The 27772-nt window shown below is 36.9% G+C and overlaps 1 protein-coding gene and 1 pseudogene across 1 annotated transcript; one reads left to right on the plus strand and one right to left on the minus strand.

Annotated features, from left to right (window-relative positions):
- The first annotated feature begins 695 nt into the window (after window positions 1–695).
- Window positions 696–25038, plus strand: LOC149819222 (FAM10 family protein At4g22670-like; annotated as a pseudogene).
- Window positions 25039–25801: 763 nt separating this feature from the next.
- On the minus strand, window positions 25802–27418 carry LOC149819223 (non-specific lipid transfer protein GPI-anchored 7-like). The gene is made up of 3 exons (XM_089985013.1): window positions 27002–27418; window positions 26848–26895; window positions 25802–26177 (listed from the first exon to the last, which is right to left on the minus strand). Exons 1-3 carry the CDS (start codon window positions 27312–27314, stop codon window positions 26080–26082), a joined length of 459 nt encoding a protein of 152 aa, XP_089841139.1. The 5' UTR covers window positions 27315–27418; the 3' UTR covers window positions 25802–26079.
- Between the last annotated feature and the right edge of the window lie 354 nt (window positions 27419–27772).

A 27772-nucleotide genomic window follows, 5' to 3' on the forward strand; every position in this document is an offset into this window, starting at 1 on the left:
ATAATATATAATATTTAAAGTTAAGATTTAGGATTTAAGATTGGGATTAGGAAAATGGGTATGTGATTATTATTAATCTTGTGCTACCGAATCCAACTAAACAGATTTAGATTCAATTAAATATCCAATCTTAATCCGAACCATTGACATGCCCGACTCACCCTACAGGCTCTGGTGGGTTACAGATCCGTGAATCCTTAGCCAAAAAAGCTACTTCATTAATCCCTTTGTCAGACTTATCCAAACAAGCCGAGTTTGGGGTATCGGACCCGGGTCTTCCATCCCTTCATGGACCTGAGCCACGTTAACCCCTAGTCATGATCCAAACTCGCATAGTAAGTTAGTAACGAATATCGCTCATGTTTGCAAAATCATGCGATAAAATTCAAAAACCGATATAATGCTGAATAAAGACGGCATTTTAAAGTAATTGCCTGTTTTGAACATGCCGTTTTTTTTAGTGCAACATGAACGTGATATCCATATTTTGATATAGTTTTTATATTTTTATATTTTTTTACAATTGTTATATAATTTCTTACATATTTAAAATGTAAAGAACACCGTTTTTAATTTATCGAGAAATTTCCCTTTGCGGAGAAAATTTCGGATGACGAGATCCGTGACCATGTTCCATTATATCATTTCTGTTCTGTAGAAGGTTCTAGAAGCACACGGAGAGAGAGAGAGAGAGTATGGACCCAGAGAAGGTGAAGCAACTGAGGCTGTTCATAGAAAAGTGCAACTCCAACCCATCCATTCTGGGTGACCCTTCCATTGCCTTCTTCAGAGAATACCTCGAGAGGTATATTTAGTATGACCACCACCACCATTCCTTCCTCTTTCCTTCTTTCTCTTCTCTTTCTCTTTTCCTCTTCTTCTTCTCTCTCTGATTCTGATTCCTGAATCTTGGTTTCTTTTGTGTTTCTTTTATTCAGCTTAGGGGCCAAGCTCCCTGATGCTGCAGACAGGCACGGAGAGTCTGCCGAGCCACGCAGTGCGATGAGTTCCCTTCTTCATTTTCCACTGTATTGCTTCATTGAAAGTGTCCTTTGATATGGTCGTGATTGGCGATTCAAAAGCAGATTTTTTTTGGATTAGTAGCACAATGTAAGACATAGGTATTGTTGATGCTGTATAGTATATCAATTTTTTGGATTAATAGCAAAATGTAAGAGATGGGTGTTGTTGATAATGTGTAGCACATCCCTCTATTTGAAGCAGTGTTGTAGGTTTGATCGGTGGTGGTATCAGAATTTGGTGTGGTTTTGTTGCTTTAAGTGTGGATGTTGGATTGTCTTCATTGTTGAGAAATGGTTATGATTGACAAATCTATTGTGAATTGTATATACAAGGTTTTAACTGAAGAATTTATCATGAAATTGTGACATAAAGTGTTCCCTTCAAATTATCTACTGATGATCATACAATGTATTCATGTTAGAAACGTTATATTCTTGGGTAGCATACTTAGTGAGAGATCAGAGAATTCCATCATTGGTTAATGTTAGCTAATTTCCATTGTGAAGGAAAGTTTGGAGCTTGTTGTAAGAGAAAGTGATGATCAGAGGATTTGTGAGGAAGTAGATGTTAGGGGCTGTCTTGTTGCACCCTATTCAGACGGATAAGTTGGGTAATTGCATTGTTGCGTACAGTGCAATTTCCCCTCCTTACCGACTATCCTGAACATGGATCCAGACTCCTCTGTAAGATGAGCTTTCAGTGAAACCAAGCTACAAGTTGTGATTAGTAACATGATCTGATGCTATCCATCATTACCTTGCGTGGTAGATTTGTCCTTCTCTAATGGATGAGGTTTTCTATTAGTAAGCTAATTGTGGAGGACATTATGTAGAAGCTGGGATTTCATTATGTAATAAATGGATCAAAATTGTGAAAACCTCTCTTGTATAGTTAGGGAAAACTTTGGCTGCATCGACATTAGAACTCCCAGCTTGAGTCAATGGAAGGGGCCTCTTGTTCAATCCCAGATTCGATATGATGACATCATGATTGCTCTTCAATCAAGTGTAACTTGGAACTTTTTTGAGAGCTTCAATGAAGTGCAACCTTGTGCTGTCTGTGGTCAGCTTGCAATTTGTCCTCATGATACATAGAATGTTCTAGGGAAGGCATTGCAATGAAGCCTTGGCAGGTCCCTCTCCATTCTCTGGTTTATCAATTCTGAACTCAAATTTCTCTTCTTCCATGTAAAACCTAGCCCTCTTGATAGTGCTTTTGATAAGGAAGTGTGAGTCTGGAGTTCTTCAATTTAGTTTTGTTTCGCTAGTAACACCAAATATTTTGTGAGTGCATAATCTTTGATGGAGTTGGCTTTCTTCATGTGCATCTATTGTGGGCTGGGTTTGATTCTTCATCATTGTTGCAGCAGGATGAGGGAGTGAAGTTGTAAACACATGGCAAAATTTGTATTTCCTTCTTGAATCTATATCAATGGAACTAGGAAACAAGTTTGAGCTCTGGACATGAAGGAATGGAGGAATAGAACTTGCAAAACCAACTCCATGTATTTGGGGCTATGGTTGGTTGATGATGATTGTGGTGGTTTTATATCAACAAAATTTTTTCTGGAATGCAGTCTGTTTTCCAAGTTTATCAACTACATTTAAGTTATTATCATGCACCGTCTGAGATGTATCATGATGAAATCAATAGTTCATCGTCCTTCCTTTCTAAGGTCTATACTTTTGTTTGATTGCCTGGATAATCTGTAACATTCTCGGTGCAATTTTGTTGCATGGAGAGTGTTGACACAAATGCGCCCCTAAGAGCTATTCTTTTGATTTTCCTTGATAATGGAAATGCCAAGTGCAGGGTGAAAGCGATGACGAAATGCAAGACCTTGAAGAAGAAGATGTTCATGCCCATGCAAATGAAGATGAACGTGAAATAGTTGAATCTGACATTGAGCTAGAAGGTGAAACTGTAGGACGGGACAATGATCCTCCCCAAAAGGTAACTATAGCAAGACTACATCGTTAGCCTTGAAAGTTTTTGCATCTCGTTAGGAGATTTTTTACAGCTTTCACATGCAGACGCACACATGCATATTCTTAATGTGTGCAAAGATGTTTCTTCTCACCAGTTTTCTCTGCTATTGTTCTTTCTAGATGGGAGAACCATCTGTTGAGGTAACTGAACAAAGTCGTGATGCTTCCCAAATGTCAAAGGCAAAAGCCATGGAGGCAATTTCTGAAGGTACTTCCGGACGATATACCAATCTGGTTTTTGCCTTATTTCAGTTCTAAGTAGCCTAATGTTTTTTCCCTTGTTTACCATTACCAGGTAATCTTGAAGAAGCTATTGAGCATCTGACAGAGGCTATTTGGTCCAACCCCGCATCAGCAATCATGTATGCAAATAGAGGTGAACCTAGTTTCTGATTCTAGATTATATATGTAAATTTCCTGCTTTAACTTTTAGCAATTTTTCCATTGGGTTGCTAACCATTCCATTCATCTTGACAGCTAGTGTCTATGTAAAAATGAAGAAACCTAATGCTGCAATTCGAGATGCCAATGCAGCCTTGGAGGTAAATTTATGGAATCTATAAGTGGCTTATGTTAATATATATATCATTGTAATAGTTAAATACCCAATAGGGGTATTTTAGTCTTTTCATGTCCTTGTAATAAGTTGTACCCATTAGGGGTACAACAGTCCTTTATATTACTTTTAAGGGCACTTTAAGTTTTTATTATTTTTGTAATTTATTCTTTTTATCAAGGACATTATAGTTTTTATAATGCTCTCGAAATAGAGCTGTTGGGAGTGCTCCCATCAGCTCTTCTTTGCTTCCTTTTGTGTATAAGTAGGGGTGGTAACCCCTCTTGTATGTTATGCTTGTTCAAGCATATTTGTTATACAAATTCTATATTTTTTATGGTGTTCTTGGCCCCTAAGTGGCCCATGTATACGTGCTTGCCCATAAGGGGTCTTTGTGTTCTTTGAGATTGTGTTCTTGTAAGCCCATAAGAGGCACTCTCTTGTTTTACTTCTTGTTTCGTTACATGGTATCCAAGCCATTGAATCTCTTAGATTGTGGCTTGTACGTGAAGATCAAGAAGACCGTGAGTGGAGCTTGGTTCGTTGGTTCAATGCCTCAGGAAGTGCACCATCAAACCTCTTCAACTCATTTCTTGTTATCTCCTTCTTGTCTCTTCTTTTTTGCTCTTGTTCTCTGTCTCTATCTCTTGTAAAAATGGAGGATGAAAGAGTTGTCATCTCCATTCCCGTGAGACTCAATGATATAAACTATCTGATGTGAGCATCCATAGTAAAACACAAAATATGAGAAAAGGGTCTATGGGGTTTGGTTGATGGTACCGAAAGAGAACCCAAACTTATGTTCACGAAGATTGAGAATGTCAAGAAAGTAGCACTTCAAAGAGATGAAGTGTCTAAGCCTGTGGGGGAATATGAGAAAAGATGAAAAAAATAGAGGATGGGTCATTAAAAAATTATTGGATGGATCATCAATAGTATTGACATCAAGAAGTATTCAAGTTTGGCAAAATTTGATTTTGCTAGTAATGCATGAAATTATCTTTAGGATATTATTTTCTAAAGGACAAAGCTCATTTATATAATGTGCAAAACAAAGGAGAAATGTGCATTAGGGAATACTATAATGTTCTTTCTCTTCTTTGAGATGAATTGGCTCTTTTAGAGCCTAAGTGATGTTGCCCCAAGATGTAGAAATCCGTGAAGATCAAATTTGTAGAAAGGAGCAGCCACCTGTGTAGAGAGAGAGAGAGAGAGCTGCACAGAAAAACTCAATATCGTTAACCTTGATTAGGGTTTCTCTCTATATTAAATAGAGAGAGGCAAAAGGAAAAATTACATCTAAGTCCTTATAAGAGTAAAATTTCAGAAAACCTCTAATATAAGAGAACTTAACATAAAACCACCTATTCTCAACACTCCCCCTCAAGCTGGAGCATAGATATCAATCATGCTCAGCTTGTCACAACATTTGGAGAAATTTGGCCTAGCAAGAGGCTTTGTAAACATATCTGCAACTTGGTCTTCCGACTTTAGGTATTTTGTAGTGATATGACCAGCTTGAATCATATCTCTTACATAGTGGCAATCAACCTCAATGTGCTTTGTTCTCTCATGAAAGATATGATTGTTTGCTATATATGTTGCCGCTTTGTTATCGCACATCATGGTCATTGGAGAAGAAACCTTCACCTGAAGATCATGAAGAACCGTGCGAACCCATATCAATTCAGCAGCTGTTTGGGCCATAGCCCGATATTCTGATTCTGCACTCGACCTGGAAACCACATTTTGTTTCTTACTTCATGAAATCAATTTGTCTCCCAAAAACACACAGAATCCTGTGGTAGACTTTCTATCTACTACAGATCCAGCATAGTTAGCATCAGAATAGGCTACTATCTCCAGAGTTCTACCTTTCCTGAACAATAACCCCTTTTCAGGATAGGATTTTAGATATCTGAGAATCATTATGGCTGCATTCCAGTGTACCTCAGTTGGTTTGTCCATAAACTGGCTAACTTTGCTTACTGCTAAAGCAATATCTGGTCTGGTCACAGTTACATATAATAACTTCCCTACTAGGGAGCGATAGCTTTTGCTATCAACTGGTTTTGACCCTTCTTCAAACAACTGAACTTTATGGTCCATGAGAATATTTGCTGGTTTAGCTCCCAACATGCTCGTTTTCTTTAATAAGTCAAGAACATACTTCCGTTGAGACAAAACCATCCCTTCACGGCTTCTAGCAACTTCTATACCCAGAAAATACCTGAGTGAACCAAGGTCTTTTGTAACAAAGTGTTTTTGAAGATGAGCCTTTGTGGCTTCAATAGCTTTCACATCATCTCTTGTAAGAATGATGTCATCCACATATACCACCATAACAACTATGCCAGAGCTAGTTTTTTTTATAAAAAGTGTATGATCTGCTGCTGATCTATTAAAGCCAAAGCTTGACATCACGTCAAACAACTTTTGAAACCATGCACGAGGACTTTGTTTCAAGCCATAAATTACCTTTCTCAATTTGCACACCTTCTGACACTCCCCCTCAACCTCGAATCCTGGAGGTTGTTGCATGTAAACGGTCTCTGATAGATCCCCATATAGAAATGCATTTTTCACATCTAATTGACACAAGCTCCAACCATGCTGAACAGCTACTGAGAGAACAAGACGGATGATACCCATCCGTGCAACAGGAGAAAAAGTTTCAAAGAAGTCAATTCCATATGTCTGAGTATACCCTTTCGCGACTAATCTGGCCTTGTACCTGTCAATAGAACCATCAGATTTGTACTTTATTGTATATATCCATTTACATCCAACAATGTCAGCATCTGTTGGAGAATCAACTAGATCCCAGGTATGCTGAGATACTAAAGCTGTCATTTCTTCTTGCATAGCCAGCTTCCAGCGAGTATCAAGTTTTGCCTGTTGATAGTTCAGAGGAATAGTTTCAGCAGATAAGGCTGAGATAAAAGACTTCATCTGATGTCCAATTCTGGCATGGGAGACAAAATGAGATATGGGATATAAGGTATATTGTCTTGTCCCCTTTCGTAGAGCAATAGGCCTGTTATCATCATCCTGAAGATCACAATTGTCAGTAGAACTTACCTTAGGAGAAGAAGAAGATGAAGGCTCTTGCGGAAGTGGAGCTCTACGCACATATACCAATGGTGGATTATTAAATCTGGAAGAGGATGAAGTTTGGTTCGGTAATGAGGGCACAAATTCCAAAGGAAAAGGAGGTATGGGTAATGGAAAAGACTCAGCTGGATCAACCTGCAGCGGGAAACCAGAAATAGAGTAATATGGAGAGGATTCCAGGAAAGATACATCCGCACTGACATACTCTCGGCGAGAAATAGGATCATAACATCGATAGCCCTTTTGATTTTTGGGATAACCGATAAATATGCATTTTGTAGCTTGAGCGACTAATTTATCACGGTCAGGGCCAAGTTTGTGTACAAAACAAACACATCCAAATATTTTGGTGATAAAGGAAAAAGTGGAGCATTAGGTTTTAGGATATGTAATGGAATTTGATCACCCACAAAAGACGAAGGCATGCGGTTGATCAGATAGCAAGCAGTGGTAATCGCATCACCCCAGTATAACGCAGAAACATTAGATTGAATCATAATGGTCCTGGCAACATCAAGGAGGTGCCGATGTTTTCGCTCAGCCACCCCATTTTGTTGAGATGAATAGGCACAGGAAGTTTGGGGTTGGATGCCATGATCTTGGTAAAATTGTAACAGACCTTTTGATTTAAACTCGAGAGCATTATCAGTGCGAACAATCTTGACAATAGATTCAAACTGAGTTTTTATTTCAAGAATTAGGGATTTGATAAGACTTGAAACTTCAGATCGTTCTTTTATTAAAAATACCCATGATAACTTAGAGAAATCATCAACAATAACAAGATAATAACGACACTGAGTCCTAGTAGGAATCTTACTAGGACCCCATACATCTGCATGAAGAAGTTCAAAAACTTTATTACTAGACTGACTCTGACTAGAAGGGAACGAACTTCGATGATGCTTGCCCAACTGACATGCTTCACACTGAAATGATTTGGTGGAAGGAATCTGAGGAAAGACCGACTGAAACTTAGACAATGAAGGATGACCAAGACGACGATGCCACTGAACATGACTGAATGAATGTTCCACTGCAGCATGAACAGAACCCATTGGATGATGTAGGTAGTAAATTCCATTTTCTTCATAGCCTCCACCAATCTTCTTCCCTGTCAGCAAATCCTGAAAATGACAACCTATTTGATCAAATATTACTCTACAGTTTTTTTCTTTTGTAAGGCAACTAACAGAGAGTAAACTTTGAGGAAAGTTTGGAGCATGAAGAACATTATTCAACTGTAATGAGGAGGATATAGAAATATTTCCCTGACCAACAACCAGGGAGGAGCTCCCATCGGCTAAGGAGACTCCAAGCTGAGCCTTAATATCCTTAAGATCTGAAAAAACACGTGAATTTCCACACAAATGTCTGGAAGCACCAGAGTCAATAACCCACTTACTATCAGTCGGATGAAGATGATTTCCGGTTGAATATGCAACACCAGCTACAGGAGAAGTGGAACTCAAAGGTCGAAGAGCTATCAGCTCATTATATTCTGCACGACTAAGGGTGATACTACTTTCATTTTCAGCGATATTCTTTTGTACATTTGTTGCCTCGAGAGTAGTCACATTTGCTTTAGGAGTATATGACTTTGATGAAGAAGATGTTGGCCGACCATGCTTATCCCAGCAATGATCTTCTAAATGTCCAGATTTTCCACAGAATGTACATTGAAGCTTTCCTCTGCCTCCCATACCACGTCCACGTCCTCGTCCTTTGATATTCTGAATATTTCCACGCCCATAATTAGATGGGACAACAAGAGCAGATGACTGAGTTACAGGCTGAGACTGTGGCAGAGAGATCGCAAGTCTACTCAGCCGATTGTAAGCATCAGCAAGAGTGGGAAGATCTGATCCAGTCAACATTTGAACTTTTGCAACAGAAAAATTTGAAGAAAGACCTGTAAGAAAACGAGCAACCATGGTTTGTTCTTGATGATCCTTTTTCTTCGAGCAACAAAGAGGCCTGTGAGCATTAAGTCTTTCAAACGTAGCTTTGACAGAAGCATAGTATTGGGCCAAGGTCTGATCTCCCTGTTGCAAATTATATATTTCTTGTTCGACTTGCAGGATACGACTCACATTCGTTTCTTGTGAGTATGTATCACGAAGATTGTCCCACATCAGTTTGGCTGAATTATAGTAGATCAATCCATCTGCAATATGGGGTTCGACACTATTCATGATCCATGACATAACTATGTCATTATCTTCATCCCAAGTAACATATTTTCCCAACTTCTCAGTGGGTTCGCCTTCCAACAAAATGTGTTTTCGACGATGTTCAGATACCGACATCATAAAAGTTCTAGACCATCGGGCATAGTTGGTTTCATTCAACCTAACAGAAGAGCCATACGAGAAGGGGTTGGCAAAAGCCTTATACTCCCCAATCTGTTCCATTTTCGAATCACATTTCAAATTTTCAGCTATACTGCTCACTAGAACAACAAATATTCAAGTAGAATTTTCCACCACTGTAAGGAATCAGCCCTGCTGTTTCCACAAAAAAAAACAATCCACAACCAGCAGGTAATCACTCCTGCTGCTTCCACGACAAATGGATAGTTGAAACTAATACAGCACGAAACACAACTCACCCCAACAGGGAGTTACGACCATTGCTGCACCCAAACACACCACGACCAACAATAATATTCAGTTGCAACACATATGAATACGACAACTGCTGTTCCCCAAACATATAAAGCATAACTGCCAATCAGTCTTCAAAAAACAATTAAATAGATCAATCATATCTCGATCACACGCAGCAAACACAAAAAAAAAAAATCCAGAATCACGGTAGTCACACAATCAGCACAGAAAACATGACACTCTCGGCTGGCACGCAGTATCACAAACACTTGTTGCGTGGCCCAAACAGCAGGAACAACCAACAACTCACGGCTGCGACACAGCAGCACAGAAGCCTGCTGCGTGACCCAAATAGCAGGAACTAGTCAATCATGGCACGTCAATCACAGCAAGCACGCATCAGCAGGAACTCGTCAATCTCCAGAAAATCACGACAGGAGATAAAAAAAATCCCACGAAAGAAAAAAACAGATAAAAAACTGTTTACAGCTCCAGGAGATCACGACAGATCTGGGTAACATCCATCCTTAGATCTGACGACAGATTTGGGTAACATCCCAGATCTGTTATCAAATCTTCCACACTAGTGCAACAGCAAACCTGATTTTTTTTTTCGCAGTCTGAATTTTTTTTCGTTGGTGAAGATCAGTCTTCTTCGTGATCACGCTCCCGAGATCGCTGGCTTTGATACCATGTAGAAAGGAGCAGCCACCTGTGTAGAGAGAGATAGAGGAAGAGAGAGAGAGAGAGAGAGAGAGAGAGAGACGGCTGCACGGAAAAACTCAATATCGTTAACCTTGATTAGGGCTTCTCTCTATATTAAATAGAGAGAGGCAAAAAGGAAAAATTACATCTAAGTCCTTATAAGAGTAAAATTTCAGAAAACCTCTAATATAAGAGAACTTAACATAAAACCACCTATTCTCAACAAAATGGAGCAATTCTATCAATTTGTAAATGGGCTTAGACTTAATTTAAAGGGACCAAATCGGTCCTTCTTCATAGAGGAGTTCCTACCATAGTTGAAACTCTTGATAAATCAACTATAGAGGAAAATAGACTAAAGAAACCCTCATCCATTAAAGATGAAGAATCGGCTTTTGCTATGTTAAGGCCTAAAAACCACTCAAGGCTTATAAGCCTCCTCACTTTGGGAGAAGCAATGATTATGGGAGAAGCTTCAATGAAGAAAAGACTATGAATACAAGAAGAGTGGCAAATTAATAATGCATTTTTTTTATGAACATGGTCACATCAAGCTGTTTTGCCTAAAAAGGATAGAATAACAAAGAGATGAAAAGAGGTGGCTTTTGTAGGACCATCTTTTGAAAGAGATGGTGTAGATGAAAGATCCAAAAGCATGGGATCTTTGTCTTTAGCACAACTCATGGAAGCACTACAACCAATGTTCGAAAATCAAGTTTCCTCTCTCCGATGCGGCCGTATCGACATGTATTAATCCCAGTAAGACTTCTTGGATTCTTGATTCTGGAGCTTCTTTTTATACTACTTCAAATGAGTCCATACTATCTAAATGTCATACTAATCTAAATGTTTCTTATGTTTCAACCGTCGATGGAACCTTTTTAAAAATCAAAAGTTTTAGAAATATACAAAAACATCAAACTTTTCATATACCAAATGTTAGAATAATGTCAAAATTAAATTTAAACCTCCTATCTGTTTCTTATATTGTGGATCATGAGTGCAAAATTTCTTTCTTATCTAATGGTTATTTAATAAAGGATCTCTGGTCCAGGAAGCCGATTAGACAAGGCTATAGAAGGGAAGATCTCTATATAATGGACAACCTTGAATTATCAAACCATGTTTTTTGTAATTTTGTGGAAAAGAAAGATATAGAAAGTTGATATAGAAAGATATAGACATCCTAGTATGTCAAAGTTATATTTGTTTTTACTTCTTACAAGATGTAAAAAACAAAATTTAGTTTACGAAGATTGTATTTTTGGTAAAATGAAATCATTTCCTTATGGACCTAGTCATTTTATATCTAAAGAACAATTTGAATTAGTACACTCGGATGTATGGGGACCAGCTTCGGTTGTGTCCAAAGGAGGAGTATTATAGTATGTTATTTTTGTGGATGATTTTAGCATATACACTTAAATATATTTTCTTAAGCACAAATCTGAAGTATTTGATTGCTTCCGAAAATTTCATTATTACGAAAAAACACAATTTAAAGTCAACATTAAAAATTTTAGATCTGCTTTCGGAGGAGAATTTTTATCAAATGACTTCAAAAATTATCTTGATTTACATGGAATTATTCATAAAAAATTTTGTCGATATACTCCTCAACAAAATGAACTAGTCGAAAGAAAACATAGACATATTGTCAAAACTACTAGAACACTTCTTATATCTAAGGATGTTTCTAATTTTTTTGGGGCCAAAGCCTCTCTTACCGTAGTTTACTTAATAAATAAAATGCCTTAAAAAACTATTGAAATTTTTTTCCCTATTGAAAAGTTATTTAAAACTCCTAATTATAAAAGGTTAAGAGTTTTTTGTTGTAAATATTTTATCCTAACCAGTGTTGTGAAAAGCGTTGAGGCGTAGGGAGGCGCTCCACCAAAAACCAAGGCGAGGCGTAAAGTGTAAGCCTCAAAAATTTTTTGAAAAATTTAAAAAATTTATAAAAAAATATCTAAAAATACAAATAAATAAAGAAATGCTTTATTGATGAAATAACAACCAATAAGAAATAGAAAATCTCAAATAAGTACTAAAAATATGAGATTAACATATAAAAGTAACTAAAAACTGATTATATAACTGGAAAATATAAGAGATTTGAAATGAAATGGGGATCTTCGAAACACGAGCTTTGATTAACAAGAGCAAGTGTCAAGAATGACACTAAAGCATAACCCTTAAAAAGGGTATAACTGGAAACAAAATAAAAATAAAAATGTATTCTTTATTGATATGAAAAACCAATTGCTTAAGAAGCATTGGAGTGAAATACAAGAGGGGCTGCACCCCTTTATATACACAGTTGAAAGAGGACTCAATAGAGCTGTTGGGCACAGTCCAACAGCTCTATTTAGAGCTGTTGGAATGTGTCAGTCCAACAGCTCTATTAAGAGCTGTTGGACTGTGTCAGTCCAACAGCTCTATTGCTAGTCAAGTCTGGACAGGACTTGACTAGCAACAGTCATTCTAGTTCAAACTGAACTAGATGACATAAAGACAAAAAATAAAAATAAAGGAAAAAAAAATACAGAAAAGAAAGAAATTAAAAATGTATTTATATATATATATATAATAATATAATATTATTATATATACATATATGTACAGTTTTACATTTTAACACTCCCCCTCAAACTTACGGTACAATGAGCGAAAGTTTGTCTAAGAGAAAGTGAAATCGGGGAGCAGCGAGAGGCTTTGTAAAGAGGTCTGCTAACTGATATTCTGAAGTGACATATGGCAGATCAATTATCCCGTGTAGATATTCCTCTCTGACGTAGTGACAATCCATTTCGATGTGTTTGGTGCGTTCGTGGAATGTTCTGTTACTGGCAATGTAGATCGCACTTTTGTTGTCACAACACATTTGTGAAGCCTTTGTTGCTTCAACTCCCATGTCAGCAAGCAGTCGTCGGAGCCAAACTACTTCCATGGTCGTGGTTGCCATGGCTCTGTATTCAGCTTCGGTGGATGAGAGAGATACCTTCTGCTGCTTTTTACACCTCCACGAGATTAATGATTCCCCTAAAAAGACACAAAAGCCAGTGGTTGAGTGTCTGTTATTGGGATCACCTCCCCAATCAGCATCAGTATATGCAATTAAATCAAGAGAAGAGGAGGAAGATAAGAAAAGTCCTCGTGAAAGAGAGGACTTGATGTATCTGATAATACGCATGACTGCTCCCATATGAACAGAAGTAGGAGCATGTTGAAATTGACTTGCTGTATGAACAGCATGTGCTATATCTGGTCTGGTAATGGATAGATAGGAAAGTGCCCCGACAAGCTGTCTGTAAGGAGTAGGGTCTGCAAGAAGTTCTCCATCATCAATCTTCATTTTAACATTAACAACTTCTGGAGTGTCAACTTTCTTATCATCAGTAATACCAGACCTGAAAACAATATCAAAAGCAAATTTAGTCTGAGATAATAAATATCCTCTAGGAGAATAAGCAACTTCAATGCCTAAAAAATATCTCAACAAGCCCAAATCAGTCATTTCAAAATGAGATTTAAGAAGTGTTTTGATTGTTTCAACTCCCTGTTTATCGCTTCCGGTGATGATCATATCATCCACATAGAGAAGAAGCACAATGATCCCTGCATCAGAATTCTTAATAAACAAAGCAGTGTCAGTTAAACAGAATTGAAAACCAATATCAATCATAACACGACTAAACCTATCATACCAAGCTTTTGGTGCTTGTTTAAGTCCATAAAGAGCTTTTTCTAAGCGAAGGACTTTACCCTTAGGAATACTTAGACCAGGAGGGGGTTTCATATATACTTCTTCAACTAGCTTTCCATTTAAAAAAGCATTTTTGACATCCATTTGAAAAATAGACCATTTTTTGATAGAAGCTAAGGCAATTAAGGTTCGGACAGTAGTCATACGAGCCACCGGAGCAAAGGTTTCTTCATAATCAATCCCATATTCTTGGGCATAACCTTTGGCTACTAAACGGGCTTTATATCTTTCAAGAGTACCATCACTCTTGGTTTTAATTTTATAAACCCATCGACATCCTATAGTTTTCTTCCCTGGAGGAAGATCTTGAATATTCCATTTAGAAGCCTTTTCAAGTGCATCTAATTCAACTTTCATGGCTTCTATCCATTTGATATCATTTTTTGCTTGAAAATATGTGGATGGTTCTTCATATGAGTGAATTAATGCAATAACTGCCCTATATGTGGGTGAGAAAGACTCGTATGATACAAACTTTTCTGGAGGCCTCGAGATCCGGGATGATTGTCTAGTTGGAATGTTAGAATATTTCTCAAGTGCACATGGAGTATTAGACTCTTGTCGCCTGGAATATTGAATACTAGTATCTCTATGAACTTCTTCATTTTCAACATTAAGATCAATAATTCTTGGATCATCATCAAAGTTACAATCAAGGTCATATTCATCAGATGTTGATGTTAGATCTAGCAAAAAGGAGTACTCAGTGACATCTTTTAATTTTCTAAAATCAAAGAAGCTCTCCTTTTCAAGAAATGAAACATTTCTAGACACATATAGTTTATTATTTTTGAAGTCAAAACATCTATAACCTTTCTGGTTTTCAGCATATCCTAAAAAGGCACAGGGAATCGCACGAGGGGAAAGTTTATCATTTTTGTCAGTAAATATGAAACATTTGCACCCAAATATTCTTAATCTAGAGTAGTCTGGAGAAATGTTCATAAGTTTTTCAATGGGAGTGATATTTTGTAACGAAGAAGATGGCATCCTATTAATGAGATAGGTGGCAGTTAAGGCAGCTTCTGCCCAAAAGTCTTTAGAGACTTGATTTGCTATTAATAAAGTTCTAGTGGTTTCTATAATATGGCGATGTTTTCGTTCTGCCAGTCCATTTTGTTGAGGTGTATAAGGACAAGATCTTTGATGTGTGATGCCATGCAATTTAAGATAATTTTGAAAATCTGTGGATAAAAACTCTCCCCCTGAATCTGTGCGAAAAATAGTAATATCATTTTGAAATTTGTTTTTAACCATATTATGAAAAGTTTGAAAGTATGAAAATACTTCAGACTTATGTTTGAGAAAGTACATCCACGTATGTCGGGAGAAATCATCGACAAAAATAACATAGTAAACAAATCCTCCTTTAGAAATTACTGGTGCAGGACCCCAAACATCCGAGTGTATTAATTCAAGTGGTCTTGAAGAGAAAAAGGTTCTGTTCTGAAATGGTAATCTTTTCATTTTGCCGAGAATACAATCTTTACAATCAAATGATTCAGAGTTACAAAATTTCCCTAGATTTGGAAAATGTTGGATTTTGGCTATATGTGGGTGACCAAGTCTCTTATGCCACAGTTCCAACTCTATTTTTTGAATATTATAACAAAAAGCTTTCTTCGGCATTTCCAAAAAATCCATGTAATAGAGTCCTCCTTCTCTATGGCCTTCCCCAATCAGCTTGCCTGACTGGCGATCCTGTACCCAACAACCATGAGAAGAAAAAGAAATATTACACCCATAATCAGAAATTTGAGATACAGATAAAAGATTTAAATTTAATTTGGGAACATGTCTAATTTCTGGAATAAAAAAATTTTTTGTTTTATAAATTTTTTCAAAATCTCCTATTCCTTCTATTTCAAGAGAAGTCCCATCAGCAGTAAAGACCTTTGACACACTTGTTTTATTTTTAACACATTTGGATAGACTTTGATTATTTGGGGTCATATGAAAAGATGCACCAGAGTCAAGAAGCCAAGAAATTTTACCTAAATCAGAAAAAGATGAGGCTGCTGCGCCGGTTGAAGCTTCAGATGAGGAAGAGGCACCTTTGATGAGAGGCTGAAGGATCTCCATTAGTTGGGCCAGGGAAACTGGTGCATCCTGATCTTTAGGCTCCGATCCAGCAATTGCAGCTCTTTTTTCTCTCAGCTCCTTAAGTTTGGGACATTGTGGCCTGTAATGTCCCGGTTCATGACAGTGATGACAAATAACTTTCTTCTTATCATAGTCACCATTTTGTCGGTTAAAGTGAGGAGGCCTATATGATCGAACATGATTCCCTGGTCTAGACACGGCTAAAACGGAATCATCTTCAATTTTTAAAGAACCTTTCCGGAGACGATTTTCTTCCATTGTTAACTCTTCAATAGTTTCAACAATAGAAGGAATTTTTCCCCGGTGAAGTAGGGCCGATTTAGTGGTTTCAAATTCCGGCCTTAATCCAGTGATAAACTGGTAAAAATGTTCAACATCGAGTTGTTTCTGACGAAGCTCGATGTCTTCGGCACAATGCCACTTTGGTTCTAAAAGGGAAAGTTCTTCCCAAAGTTCGGACAACCCATTGTAATATTCACGAATAGTTTTGTCTCCTTGTGTCATCATTCGAACTTTTTCTTGGAGGTTGCACACGTGTGCAATATCTTTAAGGGAATACATATTCTTAAGGTATTCCCATGCCTTATCGGCATGATCAAATTTGGCAAGACTTGAGCATTTTTTAATGTCAACGCTATTGATAAGCCATGACATTATCTTCGCATGAGATATTCTCCATTCTTTCCATTTCTTCTCGTATGAGGCAATAGCCGTGATTTTCTCTTCTTCCGATAGAGGGACGTCTTTATCTCCCTCCTTTTTAGTAAGAGATAGCTTAGGTTCCGAATCGGAACCATCCACAATCCCCCATAAGCCTTTTCCCCATATATGGTGCTTCATGATTGAAGCCCATGTTACATAGTTCGTATCGCTTAGTTTCATAGGCATGATGGTGACTTTATCATTGTCATCCATCGATTACAAGGAGAGAAAGAATAGGGATAGAAGAGAAACAAGAAGGAAAATGAGAAAGAAAGAAAAAAAAACAATACAACAAGATGTGAAATCTTCTCCAATGAAGTGATAAAACACTTCTCTTCAAGTGGCGAACACTTTTGCAAACGGGCATGGAAACCGAGGCAGCTTTTCCTCAAGATTTAGTACTTCCGCGGCTCTGATACCATGAAATGAAATGGGGATCTTCGAAACACGAGCTTTGATTAACAAGAGCAAGTGTCAAGAATGACACTAAAGCATAACCCTTAAAAAGGGTATAACTGGAAACAAAATAAAAATAAAAATGTATTCTTTATTGATATGAAAAACCAATTGCTTAAGAAGCATTGGAGTGAAATACAAGAGGGGCTGCACCCCTTTATATACACAGTTGAAAGAGGACTCAATAGAGCTGTTGGGCACAGTCCAACAGCTCTATTAAGAGCTGTTGGACTGTGTCAGTCCAACAGCTCTATTGCTAGTCAAGTCTGGACAGGACTTGACTAGCAACAGTCATTCTAGTTCAAACTGAACTAGATGACATAAAGACAAAAAATAAAAATAAAGGAAAAAAAATACAGAAAAGAAAGAAATTAAAAATGTATTTATATATATATATAATAATATAATATTATTATATATACATATATGTACAATTTTACATTTTAACAAGATTAACCAAAAAAAGTTAAAATATACTAAGAAACTGATTACATAACTAAAATAACTGGAAAATATATGAGATTAACCTACAACAACAACAACTACGCCTTCATCCCAAAACAATTGGGGTCGGCGATATGAACAAAAAAAAAATCATTCTGGGTCAAAATATATGAGATTATTCTAAAAAATATGAGATTAACATATAAAAGTAACTAAAAAAATGATTACATAACTGAAAAGTATATGAGATTAACCAACAAAAGATAAAATATACTAAGAAACCGACTATATAACTGGAAAATATATGAGATTAACCAACAAAAGTTAAAATATATGAGATTATTCTAAAAAATATGAGATTAACATATAAAAGTAACTAAAAAACTGATTACATAACTGGAAAATATATGAGATTAACCAAAAAAAGTTAAAATATACTAAGAAACTGATTACATAACTGAAATAACTGGAAAATATATAAGATTAACCTACAAAAGTTAAAATATATTAGGTTATTCTTAAAAATGTGAGATTAACATATAAAAGTAACTAAAAAATGATTACATAACTGGAAAATATATGAGATTAACCAACAAAAGTTAAAATATACTAAGAAACTGATTATATAACTAAAATAACTGAAAAATATATGAGATTAACCTACAAAAGTTAAAATATATGAGATTATTCTAAAAAATATGAGATTAACATATAAAAGTAAGTTACTTTTATATGTTACTTTAAGTAACATATAAAAACTGATTACATAACTGGAAAATATATGAGATTAACTAAAAAAAGTTAAAATATACTAAGAAACTGATTACATAACTGAAATAACTGGAAAATAGATAAGACTAACCTACAAAAGTTAAAATATATGAGATTATTCTAAAAAATGTGATATTAACATATAAAAGTAACTAAAAACTGATTACATAATTGGAAAATATATGAGATTAAGCAACAAAAGTTAAAATATACTAAGAAACTGATTACATAACTGAAAAATATATGAGATGAACCTACAAAAGTTAAAATGTATGAGATTATTCTAAAAAATATGAGATTAACATATAAAAGTAACTAAAAAACTGATTACATAACTGAAAAATATATGAGATTAACCAACAAAAGTTAAAATATATTAAGAAACTAATTACATGACTGAAATAACTGAAAAATATACGATATTAACCAACAAAAGTTAAAATATAGTAATATACTAATAAACTTATTACATAACTGAAATAACTGGAAAATATATGAGATTAACCTACAAAAACTTTGTTGATTATGTCTCAGAAATCTTGTTGTAATTTTTTTTTTGCGCCTTGAGGCACAGAGGGCCTTGCCTCAAGGTGCGTTTTTTATAACACTGATCCTAACCAACAAGAATGTGTTTTCTTGGGATAAGCCAAAAACCAAAAAGGTATAGATGTTATGAAATTAAAAAAAATAAGCTATATGTTTCAAGAAATATCATGTTTCTTGAAAACGAAAATGGGTTTGATAAAGATAAAAGCAAAGAACGTTATGACTATTCTTTTCTTTTTTATCTAGCTAACGAGCATAATAAAGTTGTCAATTATGATAGTAATGACATTCATGATGTGCATGAGAGTGATAATGTGGACACACATGATAGAACGTGAGAATGGGAATGAAGGTCTTGATGGTATAAACCATTCACATAACGAAGTTCAAACTTATTCTTGGCGCACCGAAGATCATCCTCCATGTTCCCTGGAAGCATATTTTCAAACTCAAGACATAGATTCATCTAGTATTAGAAAATCCATGAGGATTTCCAAAGCTCGATTAGATTCGTGTCATAGGACTCTTTTGAACCCAAGTATAAAGCATGTCTAATGGCCATCCATTCATACGTAGAACCATCCTCTTATAATATTGCTAAGAACCATCAAGAATGGATTATAGCTATGAATGATGAATTAGAGGCTTTAGAGAAGGAAAAAACTTGAAAAATTCATACATTATCCAAAGGAAAGAAAACAATAGGGTGTAGATGAGTTTATAAAATTAAAACCAAGAGTGATGGGACATTAAAGAGGTATAAAGCTAGACTTATAGCCAAAAGAGTCAAGAGTACAGAATAGACTATGATGAAACTTTTGCTCACGTTGCTCAAATGACCACTCTTAAAACTCTTGTTTCTATAACCTCTATTAAAAAATGACCTCTTTTTCAAATGGATGTTAAAAACCCCTTTTTGAATGGTAACCTTAATGAAGAAGTTTACATGGAACCCCCACTAGGATTAGGGTTGGAACATGGAAAAGTTCTTCGGTTGCACAAGGCTTTATACGGTCTAAAATAAGTTCTCAATGCTTGGTATGATCTATTCAGTTAGTGTAATGACATAACTTTATTTTAAGTCTTGTTATACTGACACTGCATTGTTTGTTAAGTCTTCTAATGCAAGCATAGTAATATTACTTCTCTAAGTTGATGATATGATTATCGCAGGAGGTGATAAGTAGGGAGTTAGTCATATCAAAGATGTTCTCAATGCTAACTTTGATATGACAGATCTTAGTTTCTTACGGTATTTTCTTGGAATTGAAGTGGCTTACTCACCTTGTGGTTATTATTTGTCATGGACTAAGTATGCAACAGAGATCATTGAACGATTAAGGCTTTCTGATGAAAAATAAGTTGATACTTCAGAGGTTATCAATACCAAAATGAGGAAGGCTGATGAAAAACTTCTAAAGGATTGAACTCCTTATAGACAATTTATTGGAGCTTTATCTTATCTCTTTATTACTCGTCCTGATATTGCACATGTTTTTCACTCTACTAGTCAATTTCAACATGCTCCTACTACAGTACATATGAGTATTGTAACGTAGATTATTAGATATATCAGAAAAACTATTAGTTATGGTTTATTTTTGTCATCTTCTTCCCCATTAGAAGTTATTGCTTATTCAGATTCTGATTGGGGAGGAGATGTGAATGATCGTCATTCAACTACGAGTTTTTGTGTTTTTGTAGGGGATTCGTTGATTTCATGAAAATGCAAGAAGCAATAAAAGTTGTCATTGTCCTCTACAGAAGCAGAGTACCAAGCTATAACAACCACTACTGCTGAGTTGGTATGGCTAAAAGAATTGTTAGAAAACTTGGGAGTTCATGTAGCAGAACCCTCAAGATTGTGTTGCAACAACAAAAGTGCAGTTTACATCGCCGGCAATCATACGTTTCATTAACGGACCAAAGATATCGAAATATATTGTCATTATGTCAGAAAGTAATTCTTGAAGAAGAAAATTTCATTGTCATATGTACCAACCGAGTATCGATTGGCGGACTTCTTCACGAAAGCACTTCCGTCACCAAGATTTTAATTTCTCCTTGGCAAACTCTCAATTGTGGCACCGTAAGTTTGGGAGGTGTTAAGATATATATATATATATATATATATATATATATATATATATATATATATATATATATATGTGTGTGTGTGTGTGTGTCATTATAATAGTTAAATACTCAATAGGGGTATTTTAGTCTTTTCACGGCCTTGTAATAAGTTGTAACCATTAGGGGTACACCAGTCCTTTATATTACTTTTAGGGGCACTTTAAGTTTTTTTTTTTTTTGTAATTTATTCTTTTTATCAAAGGCATTATAGTCCTTATAATCCTCTTGAAATAGCTCCCAACAGTTATATTTTCTAGTTGGGAGGTACTCCCAACAACTATATTTCAAGCTGTTGGAAAGTGCTCCTATCAGCTATATTTCTAGCTGTTGGGAGCACTTTCCAATGGCTCTTCTTTCCTTCCTTTTGTGTATAAATAAGGGGTGTAACCTCTCTTGTATGTTATGCTTGTTGAAGCATATTTGTTATACAAATTCTATATTTGTTATGGTGTTCTTGGCCCCTAAGTGGCCCGTGTGATTGATCCATAAGTGGTCTTTGTGTTCTTTGAGATTGTGTTTTTGTAAGCCCATAAGAGGCACTCTCTTGTTATATTTCTTGTTTTGTTATAGCTTTAAGTGAAATAAATCTTCACTTAATACATTTGTTTTCTCATATTTTCATGTCTATGATAGTGTACGCTTGATTTTATGAATTATAATTCCTCAGATAAATCCTGATTCTGCAAAAGGCCATGCTTGGTCAATGGGAAGAGGCAGCAAAGGATCTTCGTGTTGCTTCAAAATTGGATTATGATGAGGAGATTGCTGCTATACTGAAGAAGGTACAACTCTTAATGGTTTGATATGCTACATCTTGTGCTTCAACTTAGATTAAGATGAGTAGAAACTCCTTGTGCTGAAAAAATTATGAACATACAACTTTCATGTGGCTGCAACATTTTGATATCATGGTTCATTGGTTACGTCATGATCCAATGCAGGTTGAACCTAATGCTCATAAAATTGAAGAGCATTGTCGAAAATGTGAGCCCTTACATAAAGAAAGGGAGGAAAAGAGACTTGAGCATGAGAGATAACATCGTCGAGCTGAATCACAGGTGATTAAATTGCTGAAAGTTTCAACCGTAATGGAAATTTGCCTTATCATTTACTTGGAAATAAATTGTCTGTTTTACATTGTTAACAGGATGCATATGAAAAGGCTAAAAAGCAAGAGCAATCCTCTGCCAGAAAGGCAACTGGAGGCATGCCTGGTGGATTCCCTGGTGGGATGCCAGGAGGTTTCCCAGGTGCCATGCCTGGCGCAATGCCAAATATTGATATCAGCGAGGTTTTGAATGTAGGTTCTAATTTCTGATTGAGTATTATTATTGCGATTTTGGTTGTGGTAGCACTTCTTATCAATTTGTTGGCACTATTTGAGAATTGGTTGTGTACAGGACCCTGAGTTGATGGCTGCCTTTAAAAACCCAGAGATCATGGCTGCTCTTCAAGATGGTATCAGTTTATATTCTGCATGCTTCTACATGTTACAGCTTCATGTATACTTTTAGATAGTATACTTTCAAAATACCCATTTGCCTATACATACAGTGTCACACGCTTTGTGTGGATGCACATGGAAGTTCATGTGAATTGTAACATGCAACCCTACCTTAAACCAAGCTAATAGTTCCATTATAATTTACTATCCTCATGGTTTAGATCTGTCAAGGATGTGCTTATTAATTGGTTATAAAACATGCTCCATGTGCATCATGGGAGTCGATATCCATCTTATTCATCACACCCCTATTACATTTAGACTCTTGCATGAAAGCCCTTTTCATCCAATTGGGCAGAGTAGAGGTGTGATTGCAGGCTTGAATGTTGATTTTGACAATGGCCTTTGGCTATGTAAATCATGTTTCTAAATGCTGATAACTTATCAAAATAAACATTCAGAATTTTTCTTATTGAGGAAACTGTGTATTTTGTCGTGGCATTAAATGAGATGACCTGGTTGCTCAAGTGGATGGGACGGTTTTGTATGACAAGAATATCATGATGTTAAAAATGATCTAAGCCGGATTTCTCATGGGATCGAGAAATTGTTAAGTGAACGGAAAACTAGAGAAACTTGGAAGCTACCTGTAAGTCGCCAATTCACATTTTTTTCATCCAATTAGGCGGAGTAGGGGTGTGATTGCAGGCTTGAATGTTGATATTGACAATGGCCTTTGTTTGGCTATGTAAATCATGTTTCTAAATGCTGATAACTTATCAAAATAAACATTCAGAATTTTTCTTTTTGAGGAAACTATGTATTTTGTTGTGGCATTAAATGAGATGACCTGGTTGCTCAAGTGGATGGGACGGTTTTGTATGACAAGAATATCATGATGTTAAAAATGATCTATGCCAAATTTCTCATGGGATCGAGAAATTGTTAAGTGAACGGAAAACTAGAGAAACTTGGAAGCTACCTGTAAGTCACGAATTCACATTTTTTCATCCAATTAGGCAGAGTAGAGGTGTGATTGCAGGCTTGAATTTTGATTTTGACAATGGCCTTTGGCTATGTAAATCATGTTTCTAAATGCTGATAACTTATCGAAATAAACATTCAGAATTTTTCTTATTGAGGAAACTATGTATTTTGTTGTGGCATTAAATGAGATGACCTGGTTGCTCAAGTGGATGGGACGGTTTTGTATGACAAGAATATCATGATGTTAAAAATGATCTATGCCGAATTTCTCATGGGATCGAGAAATTGTTAAGTGAACGGAAAACTAGAGAAACTTGGAAGCTACCTGTAAGTCACGAATTCACATTTTTTGAACAAGGGGAGCCACTAAATAAGAAAAGTGAACCTTTTGCTCACTGTTATTATTTTTAAAAGGAAAATTTGTCTTGACCTGAAGTTGAGTTTGAAAAACAAGTCCTGTCGGTGATTTGTTCCCCTCTCCACCTTTTTTATTAGCCTTGTTTTTATGCAACTTGGCAGCATGAAATTGGGCACTTGACCCTGGGATTTCTGTCATTGGTTGTTAGTCACTAATCTCTTCTAGAATAATTCTCTGGGAACAATTCAAGTCTTTCTTTATTCCTGGACAACTGGTGGTATTAACAATGCCGAAGAGTCGCGGAAGTTGCCAAAACTGGTGGCTCGATTACACTTTATAATTTGTCTTTAGCCTCTGGTCTGTTCAATGATGAAAAATCTTAACAAACTTCCACCATGGAAATTACAATTCTGTCTTGCTCTAACATTTCTTTCTCAAGATCATTTTTCAGATGGAAGCAAACAAGCTGTTGGAACCCATTTTTCAAACTCACGGATGTCTTTTCCTTCCTTACAAAGCACTGTTTCCTCCGCTTCCTCTTTTTATTCCATTTCTCATCCATCTTTTCTTGCTTGTATGTATGTGTACTCACACTGACATTCCCATGTGCACAAAGTGTGAAAATCACATATGGACGGTTCGGCTTAACATGCTCAGCGCATAGCCCATCAGCAGAACAAAAAGTCGGTCATACCACGTGAAAGATGCTGCCACATTTTTCACACTTGTGAAAAGCTTTTCTCACATATTCCAACGGTTTCCACTACTAAAAACATTCTTGGCCGGCTTGGGCTTAGATGGTGCTCACACACACACACACACACATCTGAGTAAATATTTGATAATGTTGTTAGTTATCATGATATCTAGCCGAAAAACGCAGGTTCAGAAACCTGGTCTTGACTCTTGACACCATAATTGTGCTTACCATGGCTCGTTTTATCAGGCAACACTTTGAATTGAATTGTTCCAGGAAAAAGCCTAAGTTTTGATATGATATATTCTTTAAAATAAAAAAATTCACTTGTTTGGGTAGCATAAAAAATATAAAATAGAAAACCTTAAAAAAATGAGGGGGTGGTGGTGGAGCTTCTTTGGCACAGTTTGTCCGGAGGTGGGTGGTGGTGGTGAAAAATCATCGTGGAGAGTGGTGGTGGAGCTTATTTGGGGTCATTTTTCGAGAAGTGGGTGGTGATAGATGGTGGGGAAGGCAGTTTTTCGGGAGGTGGGTGGTGGTGAGATGAATGGTGATAGTGGTGGAGCTTCTCCGGTTCGGTTTTCTGGAAGGTGGGTGATGATGGGCGGAAGTGGTGGTGGTGATGGATGGTGAAAAATCGTGGGGAGAAAGGTTTTGGTGGTGGTGGTGGTGGTGGTGGTGAGATAGAGAGCCAACAAAATTTTCTTGAAATCATGGAATCACCCCCACAGGAATGTTTCTTATCAAAAAGTGTACTTTTTAAAAAAACTCTATCAGAGAAAAAGTCTCTCCTTTGAAAGGATCGCCTTACAGATTTTTTTATTTTGTATTACTTTTCTTACGTCTTTCTCACTTCCAAACATGCCCCAAGAAAATTGAAGAAAAACTTTCACTGGAAAAACTCTCATCTGTCCAAAAAACTTAGCTATTAGGCATGCCAGAAAATGTTTCAATGGTCTGCAAACATGCCTTCCAACTTCAGTAGATCACAATCACAAAATCATGGTTCTGCCACTAAATGAAAAGATGCAACAGCTGCGTGGTACAAGGGGTTGTTTGGAGTAGGTGGCACTCATGATGTGCCTTTTTCAGCTTTAAATTATGATCCACGCGGTAGAGGCATGCTAAGATTATTGCCCTGCCAAGTGATCATGTGATCATTGTTTCACCTGTTGATTGATGGCAAGACCGGTTTCATGTCCTCATCAATGCAAAAATATCTGACAATTGTATGCATCCTTGAATTGCCCACGGCCAATGCTTTAGTGTTATAAGAAAAAGCGGGTAGACTTGTCAATTGGCTCTAAAGGGTTCCAAGAGCGGTATAGAAAGACTAAGGTTCACCATGGATATAAGCAGCTTGAACAGGCAGTGCTACTGCTCACAAAGTCAGTTCTTCCCACAAACTCACAAACCCATGATCTAATTTACACAAACACCATAACAAATTAAAACAACCAAGAAGTACCGAAAGCCAGACTAAATCACTACAAACCAAAGGTCACCAGCAAAATCAAACAGTAAGAAGTCACAAGATGGTGAAGCCCTACAATAACAAATCAAACAAAGAGAAAAGGAACTCAAGATGCAAACGCCCAAGTGAACCAGCTCAAAGGTGAATGCTGCTCTATGCGGAAGGGTGATTATTTGTATGTAGGTGAAGATGGTACAAGGTTAAACCGCCAGGAGTGATGCCCACAAGAAGCCAAGCGCCCACCAAGGCTTCAAGGACCATGTTAACCTCAAAGCTCCATTGCTATTTTTGTCTGAACCTGCAGATTTATCATGCATGCTTAATTAGAACCTGAGTATGAAATTGCAGAGCCAATCTCACAGCCCTTAATGTGTCGAAACCAAAAATTTGGAATGGCTACTTGTCTCCCTTTGGTTATGTCACCTAAAATTGCAGAGATCTAGGCAAACTCTCAACTTGAATGAGGGCCAAGAAGAGTCAGGCCACTCCAAGCTCAAGTCATTCATTAGTCACTATTCACCCAATATAATTCTGCAACTGATTTAGCCCAAAACATATTCTAGGAAAAGAAAAAGAAACTTAGAGCTATTCATGGCTTGCGCTGATTCAACTGCTCATAAAGCCTCAGATTCTTCTTATTTTCCTTTGCATACATCACACATACCCACATATTTAGATATGGTTATCTGTTTTTATGCGACCGGAAAAGTGGTATCTTAAAATGTAAGAATATAGGAGGAAACCATGTTTTCCTGTCATGGGTGGTCGGTAGAAAAGGGGATAGCACAATGTACAGTCTAAAGGAACACCAAGACCAAACTTAGAAATTTTCGGAAATCCTCTTAGGAATGCAAGAGTTCTCTCTCCTAAATCCCCACAAAAAATCCCAAGAAAAATTCTCTCCATCATACTCAACTCACATTCGAAATTCATGTTAGACTGTTAGAGAGAGAGAGAGAGAGACCAACCTGAAGCTGGTATTGGTGCAGCGGGTGATGATGGGGAAGATGTGGTTACTGCACAAAGAAAGCAGCAGAAATGAATGTAAGAGAGAGAGAGAGAGAGAGAGAGAGAGAGAGAATCCTTCTTTCATCTTCTGAAGGAAACATGTGACTCACATACCGTTGCAACGGCTGAGGTCCCCAGTGATTCCGCAAAGGCGAGGAATCTCTAGGGCTCGAGTCATGTTGATGTTGAAGGACTGGAAAGTGGACGTCTTGTAGAGGTTGCAGAGGCACTTTAACTCGGTATTCACGGCCTTCCGGAGGGCGCTGCAGCAGTTACTCGCCGGCGTCGCCGACGCGTTGGAGATGGCATCAGCACAGGCGAACAGGTCCGCAGTACAACTCTGCTGAGCACCAACCCCTCCAATACTTCCCACCATTGTCACCATCATCACCACCACCACGGCTCTTGTTTTTGCTGCTGCCTCCATCCCCTTATGCTGCTATACGACTCCACTTCTCTTCTCTTCTGTTGTTAGACAGCCCCTTAAATAGGAACCCGCTTCTCTGTTTCGGGAGTAGATGGGATGGATGGATCAGGAACTCAGGCTCTCACCCACTTTAAATCCCTTATGGATGATGGAAGCAGATCAGGTCATGCTGAAAATGAGCGTTTTTGCTCATGCGGACATCGTGGCCGTCTGTTTGCATTTTGGATGAATGCCACGTGGTTTTGCTGACTTTTGAGCTTTTTAAAATGCAAATCGGATGGCCACGATGTCAGCATGAGCAAAAACGCTCATTTTCAGCATGACCTGATCATGGATGATAGGTACGTTGATGCCCCATGTTACCATTCAGCTGACCTGCCAGTTTTTTTGTTTCATTAATGTAAGAAAAAATTTCAACAAAGGCACTTAACTGTATAAGTAATTCAAAAATACGACTC

This window comes from Nuphar pumila, chromosome 13, assembly GCF_984573655.1.
Source record: "Nuphar pumila chromosome 13, dmNupPumi1.hap1.1, whole genome shotgun sequence".
Classification (NCBI taxonomy): Eukaryota; Viridiplantae; Streptophyta; class Magnoliopsida; order Nymphaeales; family Nymphaeaceae; genus Nuphar; species Nuphar pumila.

Bases quoted from the DNA above. Each gene is read 5' to 3' on its own strand.
- LOC149819223 (XM_089985013.1), bottom strand. From the start codon at position 27,314: ATGGAGGCAGCAGCAAAAACAAGAGCCGTGGTGGTGGTGATGATGGTG. The intron at 26,896-27,001 runs GTATGTGAGTCA...TTCTTTGTGCAG, and splicing joins GGACCTCAGCCGTTGCAACG to TAACCACATCTTCCCCATCA. The intron at 26,178-26,847 runs GTTGGTCTCTCT...ATAAATCTGCAG, and splicing joins TGCACCAATACCAGCTTCAG to GTTCAGACAAAAATAGCAAT.